At 34.2% G+C, this 16,519-nt stretch overlaps 1 protein-coding gene across 2 annotated transcripts in view; it reads left to right on the top strand.

The window, feature by feature from the left end:
- LOC149807353 (uncharacterized) overlaps nt 1-16,519 on the top strand; it is a 54,231-nt gene that overhangs the window by 19,951 nt on the left and 17,761 nt on the right. For both annotated transcript variants that reach the window (XM_089965780.1, XM_089965771.1), the window contains exons 4-6: nt 596-649; nt 9,613-9,711; nt 13,338-13,403. In XM_089965780.1, coding sequence (XP_089821906.1) covers nt 596-649; nt 9,613-9,711; nt 13,338-13,403 — 219 coding nt within the window. The remainder of the gene's footprint in view (nt 1-595; nt 650-9,612; nt 9,712-13,337; nt 13,404-16,519) is intronic.

Below are 16,519 nucleotides of genomic sequence, written 5' to 3'. Positions count from 1 at the left end.
TTGCAATTCATTGCTCATGGGTTATGAATGGTACAAGTTGTTGCAATTCATTACTCATGTGGGTTATTAATAGTACAAGTTGTTACAATTCATTACTCATATGGGTTATGAATAGTACAAGTTGTTACAATTCATTACTCATGGGTTATGAATAGTACAAGTTGTTACAATTCATTATTCATATGGGTTATTAATGGTACAAGTTGTTACAATTCATTACTCATATGGGTTTTTAATAGTACAAGCTGTTGCAATTCATTACTCATGGGTTATGAATAGTACAAGTTGTTACAATTCATTACTCATATGGGTTATTAATGGTACAAGTTGTTACAATTCATTACTCATATGGGTACAGGTTGTTAGAATTTAGTAAGTACATAATGAATAAAGTGTCACATTGATTTTTCTAAATAATATCCAAATAAATTTCATGTTGTCGAATTTGGATACAGAAGATTGTACTAAATGGTAAAAGTTTCATTGTGACTTAATTTAAAATAATGTTTATTAATATTATCTATTCTTTCTTTGCATGAACTATTTTTTAAGAAATCAGCATATTTTGAAAAGTTCCAATCTTTTTATTTTTAAGGGCATGTCATTTACCAACACTTCACCATTGCAAGTTCCAACACGAGCCAGGAAGGTTTGTACATGTTTATTTCATTTCAGTAACTTAAGATCATTTAAATGTATTGTGGACCCTGAAATGCATCATTTCATAAAGTGCTGATTTTATTCATTCTGCATTTCATTTGCATTATATTCACATTTGCTTCAGCTATCATCACTGTGTTTTGGGTTTATTGTCTAAGATTTGCATTCTGATTTTGATATATATAATTTTGATTTATTCATTTGGAATACATTTACCAAAATCATGATTTCTGTTTTTGATAGTATTTAAATTGAGAGAACTGTTGTTTTTGTATTTTTTCTCTTTAAAAATGTGCGTTAAATGAAATATAAAATTCGTACCATTCCAAACTCAGTATTGACTTTACAATAAGGTATAAGTACAACTGCATTAAAGGTAAAAATAAAATTATCAAGTATTTTTGAGCTAATGTTTTTTTTTATTATTTCATTCAAACTGTTGAGATACAACTTCAGATGTCATCACATCAGTGGTGGTTTTTAGAACAATTTCATGGCTTGTCAGTGCAGAGAGTTTGATCCCAGATTGTCTTGCCCATGGGATTTCAATGGGGCGTTTAGGTGTATCATGAAATGCAACCTGCATATCGCCCTTGCCACAGTACTGAAACTACCCTTCTAAAAGTAGTTAATGACATTCTGTCTGCGTTGGATAGCAAAAGGATTAGTCCTCACCCTCCTTAATTTGTCTGCAGCATTTGACACAATAGGCCATGATATATTACTTCACCGTCTCCAGCATGTATTTGGCATTCATGATACAGCCATACTGTGGTTCAAGTCCTGCTTGGTCAACAGGACACAAATTGTGTTTGCAAATGGAAAACACTCCAGCCCAGTTGATCTATGTTGTGGTGTTCCACAGGGGGCTGTTCTTGGATCTGTTTTCTTCATTCTATACACTTAGCCGCTCTCAGGTGTCATATATCATCATCCAGTGTCTCACCAATTGTACACTGACGACACCCAAATATACAAATCTAGCCACCCAAATGAGTTGATGCTACCATCCAAGCTGTAGAGAGGTGCATTTCTGATGTGAAAATCATGGATGACATGTAACAAGCTGCAGATGAATGATGATAAAACTGAGGTTATTTTGATCACAACACAAAGACTTTCTCATTCACATCCTTTACCTCAAACAATAAATATCAGCAACACCAACATTAAATTCACACAGTCGTTATGAAACCTAGGTGTTACTCTGGACAGTACTCTCACATTGCACCATCAAGTCATGAACATATGCAAGGCTGCATATCTTGAGCTGAGATGCATCAGCTCCATTCGCAAATATCTTTCAGTTGATGCCACTAAAACACTTGTGTGTTCATTAGGACTTTCAAGACTGGACTATTGTAACTCACTTCTTTCCGGTTCATCTCAAAATCTACTCCAGAAACTTCAAAAAGTTCAAAACACAGCTGCTCTGATCATTCTTAGAGTACCACGACCAGAGCACACCTCCTTGCTGCTCTGTACCCTACACTGGCTATCCATTCGAGCTAGAATCAAACACAAAATTTGTTCTCTGTGCTACGTTTCACTGACGGACTCCAGTCCAACATACCTATCCGACTTCACCCATGTGTACACACCAGCAAGATACTTACGCTCCTCTTCTGACAATCGTATACTCATTATTCCCACATGAAAATGAAGTCATATGGACAAAGTTCTTTCGTATACCAGGGCCTAGCAACATGGAATGAATTGCCCACTGAACTTAGACACAAAGACACAGTGATCCCATTCAAGAGTGCTCTTAAAACTAATCTATTTCAACTGCAAAAACAAACTTAAAAACCTAATAATGTTTCCTACCTTAAATATTTTCAGCATGTTTTCAAATTTCATGGTTTTTGTTTTTTGTAATCATTTCATTATATGTGCATTTATACATTTTTTCTTCATTTTCAATGATGTAAACTTTGAACCTTTAGATATAGATATCAATTTCAAGAAAGATTTTAACATGCTCCGGATTTTGACATACAACAGTCTCTTTTGAAAGACCACCTTTTTGCCAACCAGATGTGATCTTTCAACACAGCAACTACACTATATAAATCAGTTCTCAGCACAGGTGGTCTCATAGCAGTGGTCTTTCAATTCAGTTTGGTTGTAATTACTGTTTTTGTCAATAGTTTACAAGGGGCCCCGAGTGGTCTAAAGCGCTCTCCGTTACGGATCACTGCCATCTCACCTCTGTCTGCGTGGGTTCGAGTCTCGGATTCGGCTAATGTGGGTATGTGAGAAAGCTTGCCAGTAGCTTCTCGTGGGTCAGTGGTTCTTTCCGGGGTTTTCCCGGGTTCTTCCTCCACCATTAATACTGGCCGCCATGTATAGCCTATCGCGTGCTGAAAAATGGCGTTAAACCCTACAACAACAACAACAACAATAGTTTACAGTCCTCCAGCCTTTTAGTGGGAGGCAGCATTGGACATGACCATGCTAGTTGTAATGTCTTGTTTGTGGTATAATACATGACACGTTGATCAGAAAAGTTTCCATATAAATGTATTTACAGTATATATCCACTTACAAGTCCATTCTCCAAATTGTATAGACTCCAATCTGCCATTGCATAATGTGCCAGCAGATCAGGGTCTGTCTTGTTTGTTTTACTGTTTACTCCTAACAGACTGCAGAGACATAGAGGACTCACGGTACTAATTCCACTCCAATGGTAAACATATGGAAACACTGTCATATTCAAAATTCAATAACTTAAAATTTATGGGTGCTGATAATGACACCTATAATTTTTCGTGCACATCTAACCTTGGTGCAAGCTTATGTGTGGAGAACACCATATGACCCGCGGCAATTTGTTTACATACATGTGCATGAAACACGTGTTATTGATTCTGCACCAAATGAATCAGGTGCTACTTTCAGTATTGAGTACTCCTGAGTCAAGCCTGTAAAAATGCTAAAATTGCATCAGTAGAAATTTGTCAATATTTTTTTTACATTACATATAGGACAAGCTCTCAAAAGATATTTTTCCTAAAATTTTAATTTTCTTTATTAACCAATTATGGACCACCAAACCTGTAAATACTCTATCATTTCTTCACCCATTTCTAGACTGGTTCACAGTTCTTCCGTATAATTAGTACCGTGTGTCCTATAACCAGATTTAATTTTTTCTGAAAAAGTTGTATTTTACTCCTTGATATTAGAGCATAATTGTAAAAAAGAATTGGCCATGCTTGTGCATGGATAATAGTGCAATAGCATTTTATGTGATACCAATATCTATAGTTAAATTGCATCCGCATCACATGTTGCTGTGTTGTATTGTACTTATTAATGGCTTATTCTTGCTATTAAAATAATTGTTTTCTGCCTTTGTATCTTCATGTTATCTTTCTATGGCATGCATGCTACACAAAAGAAACACAAGCATGCTGACATCAGCAAGTATGACATCACAGGGTATCAAATTACATGACGCATTGTTTTTTCATCTCTCACTGGCTATAAGACAAGTTTTAAATGTTTTAAATTTCAAAATTGCATTTCTTTTCTTGCTGACTCTCACAGAAATAAGATACAGTGCATCCCTATTCACATCAATCAAACAAAACAAGTAAGTGTGCCACATGACAGGTCAAAATGATAAGAGGCCATTGCCCTTTTGTGACTAAAACATATACACACACCCATGAAGCATCAAGAGATGCTGACATTCCAAACTTATTTAAACTATCATCACATGTGATTCATGACCCCCAAATGTTAATAAAAAGGTATAAAAGCCAAGGAAGAGTTCCATAAGCTTTATTATACTGAATAATTAAATAACATAGTGCTACTTTTTAGTATAAAACTATGGGGAAGGGTGAATAAGCAAAGAATAGACAGAGCAATTTCTTCAAGCCTGGTAATGTTCCCCACAATGGGGGTGGGGGGAATGTGTATCAACCCAAATAACACATCAGCATGAGGTATGTTACATAAGGACAGCAAGAGACAAATTTGAAAAAGCTATCCAAAGTTCCTATAATGCTGACATTGATGTTGGAGACAGAAAGTGTATGCACAAACTGTTATGACTCAAGCTATTAAGTATGCTGGAGGTGGAGAAATGTGTGAAAAACTTTGCTATGCCAAGACAAGTTCATGTCTCTATGCAATATGCAGACACTGATAAAAATTGTCACTGAATACACTACTTGTTAAATTTAAGTAATAGAATTGAATTGCATATTGAAGTTGTCTAATACATAAACATATACCTACATTTACCCAAAGCTCATAAAAAGTTAAGAAAAAGTCTCAAAATCATTACTGTGGCTACTTTCCACTATAAGCAGTGTTAAATTACTTACTTTTTAATATAAAGCTGAAAAAATGCATACATTATTGAACAAAAGAGAAACAAAGCAAACATTGCAATCACTCAATTACAGTCAAAGGGGAGGTAATACACCTTGAATTGGCAAACCAAATAGCAAGCTCTAATTTACAGCTAAATGATTCCTTACTATTACTTGATGGTAAGAACAGAGCAATGTAGGTTTAATAAATAGCTTTTGTTTCAAATATGAAACCATATTTCTGACATGAAGCTTGTTTTCATTTATTCACAACAACATATATGGTGAAGAAAACCCATATCACTTAGTGCACGCAGTAATCAAATGCTGAGATTTGGAATAATGTGTTCTGAGACCACAAGTTGCAACACCCTGAGTATAAAGGTTTTCTATCATGGGACTTGGTACATGAAGAAAAAAGAGATCTGGTTTGGTGGGAGAGAGCAGTATGTTCACCATGCAGTTATACATCAAGAATGTTTCAACTGTATGAAGGGAGGTTGGGGAAGAAAAACTGCCTGTGTAAAGAATGCAATACAGATAGGACTTTTGCAGACTTATATTGGGAATGAAGGGTTGAAAACTATTATTTTAAGTGAAAATGTCCCTCCCTGCTCCCTCAACAAAAGGAATGCAGAAAAGTTCCAATACTGTTTGCCCAAAAATGTAATGTACCAATATGAGAAACATGCTGAACATAGAATAGGTGTCAAGGAGTTTAATTCTAGGATAAGAAATAAGACCGGTATAATTGATATTCAATGTGACTTGACATATAATAATTCAATTTACAGGTTGAGGCAATGCAGCATGTGCAGTTTTGTGCACAGTCCTTATTTTTACAATGTTCTCTGCTTTGATCTGCTGAGTGTGTCTCTAAAGTTAAATGATCAGTACTGATACATAAGTGATTGTGACATAAGTGGCTTACATATAAAATCTACCCCACCCCACCCCATTTTGGGGAATTATTGCATGTGTTAAATGGTATTTAACCATACAGGCCAATCTATGGGTACCATCATATGAAATTCTGCCATCAGGCCATACTGTGCTCTTTTCCCTATGGCCTGAGCTATATACTTCCACTCTCCAGTGTATAAAACCATCCCCATCTGTCTTTTGTATAGAATTTTTCTCCAAAATCACATGCAAACCATGATAAAAAGACTCCATTATCACTGTCATATGTAAAAACCACCAAATTGATACCCTGGATGCACGTGGTAACCATGGAAACAACAAACTCCTATTATGGTATAGGTCGCATATAGGACTCACGGTACTAATTCCACTCCAATGGTAAACATATGGAAACACTGTCATATTCAAAATTCAATAACTTAAAATTTATGGGTGCTGATAATGACACCTATAATTTTTCGTGCACATCTAACCTTGGTGCAAGCTTATGTGTGGAGAACACCATATGACCCGCGGCAATTTGTTTACATACATGTGCATGAAACACGTGTTATTGATTCTGCACCAAATGAATCAGGTGCTACTTTCAGTATTGAGTACTCCTGAGTCAAGCCTGTAAAAATGCTAAAATTGCATCAGTAGAAATTTGTCAATATTTTTTTTACATTACATATAGGACAAGCTCTCAAAAGATATTTTTCCTAAAATTTTAATTTTCTTTATTAACCAATTATGGACCACCAAACCTGTAAATACTCTATCATTTCTTCACCCATTTCTAGACTGGTTCACAGTTCTTCCGTATAATTAGTACCGTGTGTCCTATAACTGCCAGCACATTATGCAACAGCAGATCTGGGTCTGTGCAGTTTGACTTGACATATAAGCAAGTTATTTGGTAAGTACACCACTCTCTCGATAACTTGCGATCCCGCTTATAATGCAATGTCCGGTGTGGCTTCCGATTTTTTTCCCAAAAAATATATTTTAAATATCTTTAAAATACCTGAATATAAAAAAATTACAATAAGAATTTATAAATTAAACCTTAATACATCGCTCGTTTTATCATTGAAAATGGTGATTAATGCCTGTAAAGATAGAATCCATATTGTGAAATTTGCACGTTCTAAATAAGATATCATATATCATGTAAGTTCTTTTATGATAAATTGTTGTCAATACATTGTAAATAAACAGTCTGGTGAAATAGCGATCAATGAAAACTTCTGGTAAATGCTAACAGGTGGCAACAGAGAATGAAATAAACACCAATTAAATGTCTTGCTATGTGAAAGTCACATTCTAATCCTTTAGTTCTGTTTTAGTGTAAACATTATAATCGCAACATATTCTGTTCTATGAAAACATGAAAAGAGTCAATCGACTGTCACATTGAAACTCATGAGTACTTCTGTGAGAGCTTAATTACATGCTGGCTTCGTTTTGATCAACAACTTGGGGAAGTGTTTGTTGCATTAAAAAATCAATTAAGAGAGACCTCTGTTGTTTTATCACTTTGAATGTGTCTTTTGTATCAAATCAAGCAAGGGAGGTACAAAGAAAAAATTCAAAGGCATGCAAATCTGAGCATAAATTCTTATGGTCACTACCGTTATCAAAATTCATTTTATTTGACCAATCAAAAATGGTTTCACATTTGTATACGGTGGCTGGAGACCCAAAATGTTGACTGTGTAAAGATCATACAGTTGAGAAATCTGCAGGATTTTGCTCAGCGGCAGAGAAATCAAGGAGTAACAGACAAAAAACTAACTGATTTTTTTCAAAATGTGAAGTTATATTTGTCCCCGATGTACACGAGTTATCGAGGGAGAGGTGTAGTGTGAAAATTGTGAACAGATTTCATACAGTTATTATACATGATAATAACATACATGTTATAACAACTGTCAGTGAGTGCCTTCATGATCATAAGTAATCATTAGAAAACTCGTTTTTACATGTTAATTCCAAATGACTTTTGTGTTTGAGGCAGCCAAATCTATGTGTTGACAATTTTGCAAATATTTAAAATTTGACAGTTTGTACAAAATTGTCTTCATTGTCAAACTATTATTATTCTAATTTGTGAAGGAGATACATGTAGTTTAGGGGTTTTATGCAGATGTGTGGTCTTCACACCATGAACTTTAAGAGCTAATGGACAAAGATCCAGATGTTGGGAAAAGTGTATTCATTGCATTGACAAAGTTACATTAATTTAAGTAATGTATCTGTACAGTGCTATGTAAAACCACAGAAATTATATCAATGAAAATACCAGAGGTCCCCTAGGATACATTTTTTATGGAAGAAAATATATCCTTGTGGTAATGGTTTCTGAGCCCTTAAGATCAAATAGCGGAATAATTTATAAACAATGTAAATTTTATTAAACGTTTGTTTACACTTTGAATCATCATTACACCTGTACCAAAATTCAAAACTTAAAATTATTCATGGCTGCAGGCATTTGTCCAGTGACAATTTATTTATGAGTACCACGTTTTGCTTTCCTTGTGTATGATGTCATCTGTTCAGGAGCAGTTGATCACAGCACCACTCGCAGCCATTGAAAAGTAGAGAAAAGAAATAAGTAATCTTAATATGAATCAATATTTTCTTCTCCTTAACATCTATGTATGTTTTTGTTAAAGCTTTTTGGTCATAACAATGATGCAGTTTTCTGCCATTCTGAAAATCATGCAAACAGGTTGTAATGCATTTATGACAGGGTTAGAAACATTTAATACTGTTTTCTTTCTAAAATTATATAAATGTTAATGTACTAGAATATAAGATTTTATTGTTTAAAAAAAATATATTGATTTTATTATATTAGATTACTTTTTTTTCTGTATTCAATACTGGAAATAAGAACAAAGAAAATGTTATTAAATTCAACAGTGAAATTGATATTTATTTCATTAATGTGCTTCTATATGGGGGAAAAAATACGAAGTGAGCAGTGATAAGATTTCACCTGATTTTATTCATTTGACAAACAACAACAAACAAGTTGCACCAAGAGAATAAATTCATTAACATTATGGAAAAATAAAGGTATTTTGAATGGGTATTGTTGTTGTTGTAGGGTTTAACACCATTTTTCAGCACATGGCGGTCAGTATTAATGGTGGAGGAAGAACCCGGGAAAACCCTGAAAAGAACCACTGACCCACGAGAAGCTACTGGCAAGCTTTTTCACATACCCACATTGGCTGAATCTGAGACTCGAACCCACGCAGACAGAAGTGAGATGGCAGTGATCCATAACGGAGAGCACTTTAGACCACTCGGCCACTCAGGGCCCCTTGAAAGGGTATAAAAGCGTATTAGGCAATTTTATGTTTTTTGGTCATTGTTATGCATAATGAGTATACTTAAAGGATTTAGACAAGCTCATAGTATTTTCTTTACTTGTAGCAATGCATGACATAACTGTCAAGAAAAAACATTTGAAGATTGTGTCATCAGTTACATGTTATCATGTGATACCAACGAAATAAAATGGCCGCTCCAAAACACATTATGCTCCAAAACTGATGTCACAGCAAACATAGTGTAACCATTGTAATAAATAAATATTTCTTTCATTATTAATAAAAATATAAATTTTTTTACGTAAGATGCATTTAATAATTGCATGTCTGATTCAGATAAATTTGGTATATCCTACTTTCCTGTCCACCAGGCAATTTTAGGGACTAATCCATTGAGTCTAGCTGCCCCAGCAGGTGATGGAGATAGTTTTGTGCTAGATATGGCAACATCAACTGCTGCATTGGGAAAGGTAACATTGATCCGACACTATTTTTCTCACTCTCTTTGTCTGTCATTTTTATATTTATCACTTTCAGAATGCACTTTTTAACAACATTGCAACTTTGTAACATGGTTTGATGAATGGTGGATGGGCATCAACTTATCCTTGTTAGCACTGTAGACTCCATCTCTTATTAAATTTCAGTTAAATTAGTTTAGAGCTAATTATCCGATGACTTTGATAAGCAGTAGTAATGAGGGCCTTGCTTCAGGTAGTCTTCTGTGCCCTATAGTAATCACATCTATCCATTCGTCTGCCCATCCATTAGTACGTACATCCATCACAGAAGAATTTATTTTCCACAAGAGTACTTTACTGGGAATTAATATATTTTAATCTGATTTGGAATGTAGTTTTATAATGATTATCATTAAGACTTCAGTTTCTGGCCATATTATGTAATAATTTAGAGGAGTTGTGCCCCCGATTGCTGATCTCTGACTTTTGTTTTCACAGCATAATTTTATTAAGGTTTGTTGGATTTAATCAAATTAGGCATGCTGGTTTATAATGATGAGACCTTGCACTAGTTCAGTTTCCAATAATCCATATCATCATTTCAGTTATGGTCCCAGACTGACCATTCTTCTTTGTTTTCTCTAGTATAATTATACTAATGAAGAATGTCGGATTTTTATCATGCGTCTTTACGTTGATGAGACTAGAATGTTTTCTGATGTTCCACATCATCATTGAGAGGATTTGTGTCCCCTGATTTTCAATTCCCCAGACTTTGCACTTGCAACACAGGGGCCTACATTTAAGGCCCTGCATAGTGAGTGGCTCATAGTGCAATGTGTCATCACTAATAGTTCTATGTATTTATGATATCATTGTTAGACCTGTTTGATTTTTATTGTAAACTGCACCAAAATGATATTGTAAATGGTAACAATTCTTGAAACGTTTCAACTAAATTACATATGAAGTGCATATCAGCAAGACCTTGGGTGAATTTACAACCAGCAATTTCTGTCAATAATTTACATAGTTATACCAATGAACCAAAATAACATCTTAAAATTAGTTCAATTTGATAAAAATATAATATATTTTTGGAAACCAGATTTCAGTTAAATTTTATATTAAGATTAAAGATCTTAGGTAAGTTCTGATTTTCATGGCTATTTATGGCACTACCTTAATGTAAAATGCTCAACATATTGTTTCGAACACTACCCTTCATGGTTTGTCGCACTGTTAGCCAAATGAAATGTGGATACATGTATATCTGCATAATATCCTAAACGAGTTTGATTATTTGCATTGCAGTATTAGAGTTATAGTCCATGATGAGCATGAAAACCATGTGACCCAATTGCTTCATTGTTGGAAGAATCCTGTTTTGTCTCTACTGGTTAAAGTTTAGAAGAGCTTATGGGATGGCCTTTTGTTCATTGTCTGTCAATTTGCTTAAGTTTGTTATTGCTACTCCTAACTTAGAGGTTTGCCATGAAACTATATACACATACATTCATCCCAAGGTCTATTTAGCCCAAAATGAAAATAATGTCACTCGGACATCCGTTATGGGCAACATAGTGGACATCTTAAAAATCATGTTAGCATTACTCATCCAGAATCTTTAGTCATTTGAACATGGGGATTTTCACCAAAAGACTTCTTACAATGTTTATTTGGTCCTAAACAAACACCAATGTGGTAACCAAAAATTTGTTAAACCTCAGAAATATCTGAGGTATTTTCAACACAAAGAAGAAACACTTTTATTACAGATTCCTGGAAATTGAGTTCATCTTGTAGAGTATGAATCCCTTCAAGTGACTGTTGACTTGCACATTAGGTTTAACTTTTTATGCCCTGATATGCATAATAAATTAGGTTGCTGCAACCTGAACAGCTGATTTTCTCTTCACCATATTTGGTATCCAGATATGTTCAGGTTTAAATGTCGGTTCATTTTAAAGGTCTTTATGCTGCTATTAGGTTCTGAAATGCAAAAGTACCTGCTTTAAAAAGATTTCAGCAGTTTGTTCATGCATTATTTCATCTAAAACATTACAAGAAAATAAGAAAACCAGAAATCATAACAGAAAAATGGTCTTTCTCGTTTTTATTTCTTGATAAATGTATAATGTTTATTCATTATTTCATCTAAAACATTACAACTATGACATGAAAGTTAGATTCATCTGTTTGCCTTGGTATGTCCTTGGGAAAAGAACTTAGTTCCCATTTCATTGGCATGATTTAGCCAATAGGTTGTTAAAAGTGTCATTAAGAGAAACAAAAAAGTGGGATTTGTTTAAGGTAATGTGTACTTTTATTATTCTGCCTTGGGTGTCCTTGAGATAGGCACTTAGCTCCCATTTCCTTGGTATGATTTAATTATTAATGTGTTATATGAGCTGTTTGAAACAACAAACCCAAAACCAAGTAAAACTAAAACACAAAGTAGATAATATATATATATATATATATATATATATATATATATATATATATATATATATATATATATATATATATATATATATATATTTGTCTTTCCTGTGAATGGTGCGACAGTTATCAATTTTCCAACATCGGTAGAGGCAACATTAAGATAAAACATTTGTGTTAAAGTTTCATGAAAGTCATATATCTTCCATGTCGGTTAATATCATTAGATGTGTATGCCTAATGGAAGCATCCTGTTATGCTGGTTTCCAGTTTCATCATTGTTGGTGACATCGACACTAAGGTTCTGAGTTTGTCAAGGTTTTTGAAATTCATATCTTCTCCATTAATTGCCATATTCAGTGGAGAATTATATTTAATATTACCATGTTTCTCTGGTATGTTTGGATTTCCATTCTCCGCTGCTTAAACAAGAAGCTTTGTCATCACCATGACATATGCAGGCAACACTTAGTGGAACTCTTGTTTACTTCACTTACTTTAAATTTATTGTTTAAAAATTTTCAGCAACTTGTATTATTCAATTAGTATGATAGGGGTTGTAATGTGAGTGTGTTGTTGATGTATTAAAAAAACTACAGAGATAGGTTTGGTTTTGGTGTTTTATCTTGGTTTATTTAGTGCTAAGACAATTGGAGTAAAGTGCCTTGCCCATGGTCCAGTACTTTCCTTTACTCTCATCATGTATCAGAAACCACAAAATTTTATATTGGACACCAAGTTCTGTCACAAAGGTATATCTTTTTTTTTACTCTGACCCCATTTTGACTTGAAGGGGATATTTTGACTTGAAGGGGATTTTTGACTCTCAATCTTGCACCCTTGTGGGAAACACTGGGGTCATACCATGATATCATTTCCTGGCTAAACTGTTGGAAGGATTCAAACCTGCACACCTTGGTGTATTATTCCACCAATCTAACCACTGAGTCACCATGGCTTCTGCCTTGATTAATTGCCTCTTACAACATGCAGAATGGCACCTACAGCCTTTTCTACAACCTCAAGCTCGCATGGGGGGGGGGGGGTTTGCAAAACAGAAACCGGAAAATACCAAGAACCTTAAATGAGTAACCACTAAACCCTTTCATATGCTGATACTGGAGATTGAATCTGGAAAACTAGAGGTGCAGAGTAAATATGTTTCTGCAGTGCATTTCTTGTAATTTCAGATAGAACTTCATGACAGAAAACAAATTCCAATACCAGATGGCTGGGGTGTGGACAGTAATGGAAAGGTACAAATTCTTTCTTAGAAATTGATTTTTCTATGCTTTCAGCACTAAATTTGCATGTTACATTCAAGTACACAAAATTTGTTGATCTGAGCTTAAAATTGTGACCTCTTGTTTTACACACAATAAACATTTAATGTAATGTTATTTTGTAAATTTTGATGTAATGCTATCATTTAAAATTCATGGTAGAATCGTTTACCCTTTGCTTCCCATATAAAAATCTAACCCTCTTACCTATGCCTCCCATATGATGTTCATGACATCATACTCTTGCTCCCCATAAAAAACCCACAATAAACTAAGGCAATGCAATCTTCAAAAAAATATATTCTCGTATTGCTGGAATATCCTCAAAATAACCTAATCATTTCCACCGCAAGTTAGCATTTGTTATCAATGCCAGATTACTGTAAGTTATTATTTATCATCATTCCGTGATAAAAACAACTACCAGTGAACAAGTTGCTTTGTTTTAAACACGGCAGCTTGTACTTCGAAACTTTAAACATCAGTATGTAAATACAAATGTTAATCAACATAATTGGTGACATTATTTTTGAAAATATTTAACTAAAACTTTTCACTGCTGTGTTCGTGTTATATTATTCGTAATATCAGCTAGAAATCACAAGTGAACCTAACAAGAGGCAGAAATGTATTAATGGCGGACATCGCAGTATCTAGGAAGTACCTTTTCATTAGACAGGCCCTAATTGTAATTCATTTGGCACATACATTAAGGAATATGTAAAATTCATTTGAAACATGGTATAAACTTAACTTAAATATTTAGCTATTTGAAAAAAAAGATAGTCCGAAATATATTACACAGTGCGATGTTGGATAAATCAATGTGGTATATAAGGTCAAGGTTATTTTTTATATCACTCATTTTATAATGATAATAACATAATATAGACAAGCAAATCATACCTAACAAATAGAAAATAATATTACCAGTACATACTAATTATTACATCCTATAATTATCAATAATTTTTTTTTAACATAATTAAAACATCTGTGGTCATATTAAGAAAATCCCTGTTTCTAAAAATATATGCACCCACATGGCATGCATGGTGCCATTTTACTCTTGGCCATAGTGTGATTCAGTTGGATATAGGACTCTATTTCATGCAAGGATGGACTTTAATGATTCATTTCATCGTCGATGAAAAACTTGGGTACTGTATTGTCGCCAACAATGAAATTAAGCATCAGAGTTTTTATGTTATTATATCGTTGGAGCTTGAAATTATTCGTACTTTCTGTGTTACTAATATTCTAAATTTTTCAAGTGCAATTCAATCGCCTTCACAAAAACATCTTTCATCAAGTTATTCATTCACATGGCCTGCTTTCCGTACATGGGCTTATTAAAGATTAATTAAAAATATTTCATAGTGAGTTCTTGTTATTGTCATTAGTGATGTGGTTAAGGATATGTAAATCAATCTAGTAGGTCTATACATGTGTATATAAGAGGGAAAAAATGATCTTACCTAATGTTGTTTCATTTCATTGAAAAGCTGATCTCGAATATAAATATCAATTATTTAGCAAATCACTTGTTCTCAGACTTTCGTGTTGAGGAACAAAACAAACAAACATGACACTAAGAAAAAAATACCTACAGTTGTATTGGAGCACATCACAGCTACTCCTCTACAATGAACATGCTTTGATGAAACAAGCTGTGACATTCTATGCAGCATAGATGGACGTTGCAAATGACACAGCCAAATTTGTTTTCTTTACATCTTTTTTCTCCATGCTTGGTACAGTATTTACAGGTGGATTTTTTCCTTTTAAGTATCTGAAGTCTGTGTGTCTCAGTATTGTCCAGCGTCACTGGGGCTACAGATTTTTGATGTATGGCATCCTTCCTGTACTTGAAACTTCTTATGAGCTGCTTTGCCAAATAATTTAAAAAATCGAACTGTCTGAATCGTTTTCTTCTTTCCTGACTCTCAGGATGACTCTCCACCTTTGTTTTTAAACCATTGATTATACATATACTTATAATGAAACATATATTGCCAGCATTTCTTTGATGATCATCCAACTTGATATTTGGCCCTGAGTTTGTCACGTATGTCAACCACCGGTAGTACTGTTGGTAATTTGTGATGGCCTTTGGAGAGTTAACCAGTCGCACTGTCCTATCTTTCTGTTTCCAGTTAGCAATATCAATAATGGTTGGATCTGCTGCTGTGGATAGGACTGTCACTGGTTTCTTGTCCTTCCACAGTGTGGCTGTCAGCTTTCCATCCTGTCTGATTAAATGGTCTCCTTTCTCTATATATGGTGGATATTTAAATTCCTCTGGAAAGCCTTATCGGTTTTTCCTCATAGTAACACAGGCATGTATACCATATCTCAATAAACTTTGTACCAGTCGAATGGATGTAAAAAAGTTATCAAAATATACATAATAAAACTTTCCTCTCAAAGGCATAGTAAGCTTTTGCACAATCGATAGCCAAGACCCTTCATACTTTTTCAAACCTTCTGTGTGGCATTACATTTTTGATTCCTTCATTGGATAGAAATTTGTCATTTGACCAATAAAAACTATAGTCTGGAGCTTTGATTATCCCCATGAAGATCAACATGCCAATAAAGGCGGACATCTCAGGCACACAGGTCTCTGTCCAGTTTGCATCACTGATTTCATGATCCACATGTTGTTCAGCTGCAGATTTATTTGTTTCAGTTACAATCTTTTAAAAAAAGTCCAGCTGGAAAATTTTGTTGGAAATAGTCTAGTCCTGGTGCTGTTTCCTGCAAATTATGTGATGGTCCTGACTGCTGAGTAAATGGACTTCTGTCAATATCTTGCATGTCTGCAAACCAGTTTCACTGATCGTCAGTTTCACTCGAGTCTGATGACATTTCATTGTCAATATCTGACAAAAGAATTTCAGATCCTTCGCCATTAAAGGCATCATTGTTTCTGAAATCTGATATTTCATCAGAACTGAATTTAGAAAAATTGTTTTCACTTCCAGATGAATCACTGTAATCAACAGATGAGGATGACATTACCATGATGAAATCAAGGAATTTGATTCGTAAATACAAAATTTCACTTCCAGTATCATCTGTTATAT

Source organism: Sinohyriopsis cumingii, chromosome 1 (genome assembly GCF_028554795.1).
Source record: "Sinohyriopsis cumingii isolate HCF-2022 chromosome 1, ASM2855479v2, whole genome shotgun sequence".
Lineage (NCBI taxonomy): Eukaryota > Metazoa > Mollusca > Bivalvia > Unionida > Unionidae > Sinohyriopsis > Sinohyriopsis cumingii.
This window is presented reverse-complemented; position numbering and strand designations above follow the sequence as displayed.